Source organism: Typha angustifolia, chromosome 6, assembly GCF_048772165.1.
Source record: "Typha angustifolia cultivar Huaian chromosome 6, ASM4877216v1, whole genome shotgun sequence".
NCBI classification, from domain to species: domain Eukaryota; kingdom Viridiplantae; phylum Streptophyta; class Magnoliopsida; order Poales; family Typhaceae; genus Typha; species Typha angustifolia.
In genome coordinates, this window is record NC_133244.1 from 1,927,773 (window position 1) to 1,936,369 (window position 8,597).

At 37.6% G+C, this 8,597-nt stretch overlaps 1 protein-coding gene across 1 annotated transcript; it reads right to left on the reverse strand.

Moving 5' to 3' along the window:
• Positions 1-252: 252 nt before the first annotated feature.
• LOC140761126 (ACT domain-containing protein ACR8-like) lies at positions 253-2,279 on the reverse strand. The gene is made up of 5 exons (XM_073098327.1): positions 1,997-2,279; positions 1,878-1,923; positions 1,027-1,782; positions 832-936; positions 253-749 (listed from the first exon to the last, which is right to left on the reverse strand). Exons 1-5 carry the CDS (start codon positions 2,038-2,040, stop codon positions 396-398), a joined length of 1,305 nt encoding a protein of 434 aa, XP_072954428.1. The 5' UTR covers positions 2,041-2,279; the 3' UTR covers positions 253-395.
• Positions 2,280-8,597: the final 6,318 nt, after the last annotated feature.

The following is an 8,597-nucleotide window of genomic DNA, read 5'->3' on the forward strand; positions in this document are numbered from 1 at the left end:
TGGTAGAATAAATTTTGCATCCTGATATCATTCCCTTAAACAAAACAAGACGTCCTTTTTGGTAGTTGATCAACTAATTCTACAGCTGTTCCAGAATATTGGGTTTTAGGTCAGAGGTTAGTTGGGGTTTGCTTCAAGGCTTAATAAAAGTCCATCTCAAGGATCAGGTAAGAGATCACAACAAGAAACTCTAGAAACTATAAGAACGTTGAAATTTCCAATGAGGGGGAGACCGGGAGAGAGACGCTTAGATTTGTAGTCTAGTGTTAGTACTATTATCAAGTTGTTTATGTACAACGTCTACGTCTGTGCGTATGTAACAAACTGACAGTATGGCATGTATTCGTACTTACAAACATTTGATACTAAGTCACTGAAACATTCCTACAAACATCTTACGAGCAGGACCTAATGAGGCCGAGATATGCGAGATTCCTCCACACTAGGCTGCCAAAATTGAACAACCCAGCTCCACCACCACTTGCGTCATCCCCAGCCGAGCAATGGCGCCGAAGACGCTCCTCGTTCACTTTGAGACTCTCCACGCCGATCCTATTGATGACGGCTTCGATCGTCATAGCGTCTGCTGGGTTGCCGGCGGAGTCGGTCACGTAGAATTCGTTCATTGCCATCTCGCCTTTGGTCGTCACCTCAGCCCTCGTCACCATTAGCCCATACTCGCGGAACGTCCTGGTCACGTCGGCGAGCAGTCCTCTTCGATCTAATGTTCGCAGTTCCAACCTAATTCCCTGCTCCGGAAAAGGAAAATTTCTGATTAATTACAAGATTTAAAAAGTTGGATTTCTCTGGAATGGAAGTAAGTTAAGATACCTCGGATGCTCTGCGCCCAATGGCGGCCTGCAAGCATTGGATTACCCGCTGCCTCTCTGCCTCGGATCTAATCGGGCAGCCGTCCAAATGTTTGATGTAAAACTCCTGAGAGGAAAACAAACAAAGCCCATGACGAGTTACCAACCAAAACATCCAAAAGAGAAAGATTGACAAAGAAGAGATCAAAGAACCCACCTGGCAGGCTGTCTCACCATCGGTGTGGATGGTGCCATGGAAAACAACATACCCCATGTCCGTGAGAGCACATACAATGTCCAACAGTAACTTAGGGCGATCGCGGCACCGGACGGCGACGACTGAGTAACCGCGTTCCGCCCAGTCCAACACCGTGACGGACTCTGCCTTGCTGGATGCCGCAATACGCTCGTAGTCGCGGTCGGCAAACATCAACTGGTGGAGCCTACGGTCAGAATTGGTAGTGGCCGGTGAGGACATTGTCGCTCTCACACCAAGGACGCCATCCTCGCCCTTGAGCACCTTCCTCAGCCGTGCTTCCATGTGGTGGATTCTATACTCGTCGGCAATGGGCGAGCCCGAGTCCAAATCCTTGACGAGGACGATGGAAGCGATGCGGCCGTTGTGGGTCCAAACCTTGGCGTCCACCACGCTGCAGTTAAGCTCCGCCAGCACCGCGAAGACTTCCGATAAGAGCCCGAGGCGGTCGGCGCCGGTGAGCTCCAAGGCCGTGAGGTTGGCGAACTCGGCGTTGTTGGGTACAGAGTCGGCGGCAGAGTCGGCGCTGAGCGCGCGCTCGATGGAGGAGATGACAGCGGTGTCGGTGATCTTGCAGCCGAGGAGGTCGATGACATGGAATACGTCCATGAACCAGCGGCCGTCGGAGGAGATGTAGCCTTTAGTGATGGTGAGGCCAAGATCTGATAGGACTTGGATAGCTTCCAAGAGATTCCCGTGCTTCCGAGCGCTATCCACCTACGACACCAAGTTATTCAACCAAAAGTTAGAGAATAAAACAACTCGATTGCAGAATTGGGTGATAATTATAGTTTGCAACGGTGAAGGATTACCTTGACTAGTGTTGCGGTGGGGGAGACGGCATTGTCGATGACGACCCTGTGAGATTGGAGCCAAAGGAGGTCAATTAAATTTCAGAGCAAAAGGAGAGGAAAAACAAAAGGAGACGAACCTGGGATTGTTCATGCCATTCACGAGCTTCTCGTACTCATCCATGCATCGCCTTTCTTTCCTTCCCCTTCTCTTGTGAAATTTCAAACTCTCTGGCTTACTCTTCCCCTGTTTTCCTCTGTTCTTCCTACGGGAGACGCACAAGAATTGCAAAAGTTACATAAACCCAAGACTATGGGCTTTCTCCTATTTGTCAAACCGGCCACGTATTTACACTAAAAATAGATACTCCGACCCAGGTCAAATACTTCCTCGGGCAGCCATTCTCTTACTTGTGCCAGAAGTTACCTTTAATGCAAGCCCGTCTAGATCGTTTTCAAGCTCATACTGCACTGGTTATTTAAGTGGACCAATTTTGAAAAGATGCAGACGAGAAATAGAGTAAATATTTAGGTTAATTTGGATTCTTCTGCTAACTAAACTTCTGTACCTTACAATCCTGTGGCCATTTAATTGCACAGAAGTTAGGTAGGTAGATAGTTGTTAGTCTTCATTAATAAATCTTAATCCTCTTTCGTCGTACTTATTAAGGTCCTCAGGGCTGTAATCTGCCACGGGGATGCCTAGCTTAACTTACGAAATTATTTATTCTTAATGAAACACTAGTGAGGGGATCAGGACTAAGGAGATGGTCGGCCGACTTACCGGAAAGTAGACAGTGACAGGAACCGGGACGCGCGGGTGGAGGGGGAGGCATGTTGACGTGTCGTATTTCGAATGGTCGGAGTGGTGGTCAGGGGACAAGGACATCGAGGCGCACGCCCTGGCACGTGAGGCCATTCGAATGAGTCGCCACGTTTCGCGAGCGGAGACGGTCGTGCGACGCGGTGGCTCAGAGTCGGCATGCGGCGTCCGCACAAGGGCAAAAGGTGCGGGCCTTCCGAATAGAAAAGATTAAAGCTGAAACAATTTCGGGACTTTTCCATTCACAGCATTAGAATAGAAAAAATAAAATTAACTTGGGTGATTTTTGTAAAAAAGAAAGAAACATAAGGCATTTTTAGTTTTCGTGAGTCAGACCCACTTTATATTTTATTTACATGTTAGACTTTTTTCTATTTATTTCTTAACTTTGCCCTTAAGTTATGTGGTGAAGAAAAATAAATTTAATCAGTCTAGTTTGATGGTTTTAGTAAATTGTACTATTTTGTCGATGGAGTGAGTAATAATAATGTGTGAAATAAATTACATAATAAAAAGAAGAAAAAAATAAATTTAGAAGTAACATACATTAATTAGTTACTGTAAATTATGTTTAATGAAACTTCTCAAATTCTTTACATCTTTGTTTCTAATGAGAAATTTTTAATTTGACATTTAATTTAGTTAAATATGATGAAGAAAATAATGGTTGCAAGATTATAAATGTTAAGTTTAAAACGGATGGGCTATTTGAAATTGTGTCAAATTACCGGATAGTAAAATATAATTTTCCCTAACTTCTAATATTACATAGATATCATACTTTTTTGTTTTGGTTAGAAGAAGAGAATTTATAATTAATGTAGAATTTGAGCAACCAATTGTCCATTTATAGATGAAGACCAGAAAAGAATAAAATTTTATACTATTATAGAATAACATATCTAATCAAACATAATATATATATATATATATATATATATATATATATATATAATGTAGCTAATAGATAATTTGTCCAATTCTCGGACACCTTTTTATTTACCCTGAGCCTAAAATCTCATTTTATCCGTTCATAACGTTCTTTAACGATAACTTTATGCTTATCTCTTAAATATAAATTATATACATCTATAATTTTATTATATTTTATTATTTAGTTATAAAACATAATAATTACTTTGAATAGAATTATGCAAGAATTTGTATTTAATTACTATAAATAAGTATGTTAATTATAAATAAAATATTTACTCAGAAAATATGCATAACTTTATCACATCTTCTACATCTACTTGTGACAAAATTATGTGCATAACTTATTACATAACTTACCTTGTATAAGATCTCACCGAAATATATATAAATAAATATTTGATAGTAAAATATATTTAGGGGAGTCCTCTACTTTTACATGTGATAAAAATTATATGTATAACTTGTTATGTAATTTATCTTATATAAAGTTTGACCAAAATATATATAATATTCGATTATAACAAAATTAGTTAATGTATCGTTATGCTTGTATAGCTGTCTTGTAACTATTGTTCTTAGTTTGATAGTTAGTTATTAGACAATATCTTTATATAAAGTTTCTTATCTTGTAATATAAGATGAGCCGACTACAACAAGCTTTGCTCTCTTCTTCAGTATGGTATTAGAGCACTAGCATGCTTTCTCTTCTTTTCTTCATTTCCTTTAATTTTCTTCATTAATCTCTATCAATCTTTCCTTTCGCTCTTGATGGTTTCTAAAAGTACCTCCTTTTCTAGATCATCTTCTTTATGTGAATCATCGATGAGCAATTTTGCCATTGATGATGTCTCAAGTCTTTACTATCTTCATAATTCTGATAATTCAAACCTCATCTTAGTTTCTCAGGAGTTAAATTTCCATTTTCAATTCAGTGAGTTTTTTCCAATCAAAAGGTGTTCTTCAGCCATTTTCCTGAGTTGACAGACGTGAGCAGAATTTAGTGGTAGAAAAGAAACACTAGCATTTGCTTAATGTTGCTTGAGCTTTATTTTTTCAATCCAAAGTTCCTATTCAGTTTTGGAGTGAATGCACATTGACTACTACATTCTTAATCAATCGTTCTCCTCCTCTCCTACAACATCAAATGCCATAATCTCTCCTTTATCAAGTTCCTATAGATTACAGCTCTCTCAAAGTGCTTGCCAGTCTTTGTGTTGTCTCAACTTTATCTTCTCAGAGGACTAAGTTTCAAACAAGGGACATTGCTTGTGTCTTTGTTAAGTATTTACCGGGTATCAAAGGATATAAACTCTATAACATTACTTATAAGACTTTTTTTTAAAATTTCCAGAGATATTGTCTTCCATGAACATTTATTCCCCTTTCATAGCATCTTTTCTATGCCACAGACATTCTTGATCCATTTCAAAATCTAATTTTACCTCATATCTTCTAAAACTTACCTTCTATAAATGAATCTCTAAATTCTACTTTACATAATTCCATTGACCATGCTACTAATACTTCTAGTAATTATGCTGGCATTGATCATGATACTAATGATCATATTGATCATGCTACTGCTACTGATTCTAGCATACTTGTTCTTGAGCCTTCTCATCATGATAACCCTCCTCATAGAAAATCTTCTAGAACCATAATACCTCCTATGTACCTAAAAGATTTCCATTTTATCCAAAACAACTCTTCTCCATTCATCCACACCATATCCTATATCCCAATATACCTGTTACGCAAACCTATCCTCATTTCATAACTCTCATTCTCAACATTTTTGCTCATGAGGAACCATAATTTTACCATCAAATTGTTAAGCATGCTCAATGGAGAGATGCTATGAATACTAAACTAGCTGCTATGGAAGCAAATAATACTTGGACTATCACTATTTTGCCTACAGGCAAGCATTCTATTGGGTGTAAGTTGATCTATAAGGTCAAATATCACTCAGAAGGGAGTATTGAATGGAATAACTCAAGATTAGTTGCTAAAGGCTACACCTAACAAGAAGGATTGGACTTCATTGAAATATTTTCTCTAGTCGCTAAGTTAGTAACTATTAAAGTACTCTTGGCAATTGCTTTGCCATTGATCCAGCTTGATGTTAATAATGCTTTTCTACATTGTGTGACTTATTTGAGGAGGTTTACATGGACTTACCTCTTGATTATTGGCAATCCCATTCTATTGCTAAGGGGGAGAAACTTGTATGTCAATTACACAAATCAATTTATCGATTAAAATAATAATTTTCATCAGTGGTTCTAAAAGTTTTCTAGGCACTTCTTCAACATGGTTTTCATCAATCCAAGTTAGACTATTCTTTTTTCACTAAAGGATCTAGAACAAATTTCATTGCTCTCTTAGTGTTATGTTGATGATATAATCATAACAGGTTCGAATCCTCAAGCCATTACTTCTCTTAAAAAGTTTCTTAACACTCATTTCAAACTTAAAGATTTAGGCAAGCTGAAATATTTCCTTGTCTTGAAATTGCTTGATCTGCTAAAGGAATTTTTCTCTCTCAAAGACATTATACACTTCACTTACTTGAGGATACAAGCTTTCTTGCTTCCAAACCAACTATTTTACCAAGAGAAGGCCAAATCCAAGTCATATTAGAACTCAAATAAGTCTAGTATTTTGCATATTACATAGGTGCATTCGAATGCGGTCCAAGTGCATTTGAACGGGCTAACTTGTTCGCACGTGCATTCGAATGGGCTCAAGTGCATTCGAACGCGATAATTTGATTTTCACTAGTTGAGTTTGAACGTGCAAATACACTCCTCTATAAACGTGCTGTGAACATATGTAGGGTGCGTTTGAACAGCCCTTGACTACGTTCAAATGGCAAAAATACGTTATCTGTATTTGCGAATGTCTAAACATGCGTTCTTTGTATTTGCGAACGCCTGAACATAAGATCAAGTGAAAGTAACTTGAAGTAAGATCATACAAAATTAAAAACAGTAAACACATAGGATCTAAACTTCAATTATCATAAAAGCAAAACAACAACTTACCATCTAAGCCAAGCATTCAGCACAATATATAGAATAATGCAAATAAAGCAAAATACAAAATGCAACTCTCTCCTTACTCCCCCCCCCCTAAACTAAATTTCCTACTCCTAAATTCGATCTCTCACTATCTCTTACTCTGACTCACTCTCTCCCTTTTTGATAGAAATTTTCAAAGTCTAAGCACTAGGAGGAGGAAAGTGGTAATGATGGATAGATAGCACATAATCAAGCACAGTCCCATAACGAGCTTACTTAGCCCGTATCTCCGCTATAGTAGTAGAAAACTCAGCAACTGTCAATTGCAAATCATGAACCTGATTGCTGAGTTGATCAAACCACTCATTCATAAATTGAAACTCTCTCTTAGGTTTATAAGATTCATCATTAGAGTTGTCCTCGAAAGAGATTTCTTAGTGTGATCGTGGTTCAGCGGCAGAATAGGAAGTCGGTTTAAAAGGAGATGGTGGATCATGAGCTTGACTCCTTTGCATAGTCATCCAATCCAATAGTTTTTGTGCCTTGATGGATGCTTTAGATGAATCAACTCTCACATCGCTCTGCATACAAAGTTTGGTTATAAAAATCCCAAATGGCAAACCTTCAAGGGAAGCCTCTTTTAATGCTGTTGACACAATGCTATCATAAATAACTGAGACAATGTTAATAGAGATGTTAGTAAGCATCGTGTAAAGAAGAAACACCCTGATCCTAATTGATGCTGGAGTGCCGAGTCTTTGGTGTGACATTATAGAGACAGATTAAGTGCAACATACGAGCCACTAAAGTCAACTTGGCATGAGGCATCATATTGCTTTGCCACTCTTACCCCTTCCTCTTAAGCCGATTAAGACATTCCTGTGCAATTTGTCCAAAACCAGAACATTCAAAACATCAAACTTTACTATCATGATTTTTGTTTTTCTGTTTAACATTATTGTTACTCACCCCAATATTTGAACTCATAGGATTCTTTTTTTTTTTTCTCAAAAGTCTTGTTTTTCTTAAGTTTCTCAGCATTTGGCTTCCTAAAGAGTTTATTGAACTTTTTAATAAACAAGGCCAACATCTCAACATCTAATTCATCTTCATCATCCGACTCCTCTAAATTTTATTCGATAGTGGTTAAAGCCATAACTTTGGACTTCCTAGGTTTAGAAAGAGTGGACTTAAATTTTTATAGATTACCTACCAATTGTTCAACTTTTATAGTATAGATGTCCTTACTTTTCTCAATTGTTGTAACTTTTCGCTTGAAACCTTTATAGGAGAGACCTAAGGATCTTATGAACAATTCTATTTTTAGAAATTTTTTCTCCTAAGTTGAAATTGAAATTGACTATATTACTTAGTTTTGTATAGAACTTATCAAAGGTCTCATTCTCCTCCGGAGAGTTTCAAAATTAGTAGTCAATATCTAAAGTTTCAAAATCTTTACAGCTACGATTCCTTCATGAGTAGTTTCTTAGATTATCCAAGCATCTTTTGCTATCGCACAAGTAGATATTCTTTTAAATTCATCTGAGAAAACACAACTAAAAATAGCATTTATTGTCTTGCTGTTCCAGCCAACTTTTTCATAATCCGACCTATCCCAAGACTCAATAGGTTTCTAAACAAGCTTATCATTCACCATGTACATCGGTGCACTCCAACCGTTCACAACGGCTAACCACACTCACTCATTTATAAACTTCGAATAGACTATAAATCTGCTCTAATATCAATTGAAAAAAAATCTAGACACATGCATGTATCTAAACCCTAAGTAAGATATCACCCCTTTGCTTAAAAAAATGTGGAACAAATATGAAAAAGCTAAAGTAAAGATGAACACCAAGATTTTTACATGAAAAAATCTAAATAGGGAAAAAATCACGTATCCAAACTCGGACTAGAACCAATCACTAAAATTGTATCAGTTACAAGACTAACTTA

Bases quoted from the DNA above. Each gene is read 5' to 3' on its own strand.
- LOC140761126 (XM_073098327.1), bottom strand. From the start codon at position 2,040: ATGGATGAGTACGAGAAGCTCGTGAATGGCATGAACAATCCCAG. The intron at 1,924-1,996 runs GTTCGTCTCCTT...CCAATCTCACAG, and splicing joins AATGGCATGAACAATCCCAG to GGTCGTCATCGACAATGCCG. The intron at 1,783-1,877 runs GTAATCCTTCAC...TTGGTGTCGTAG, and splicing joins CCACCGCAACACTAGTCAAG to GTGGATAGCGCTCGGAAGCA.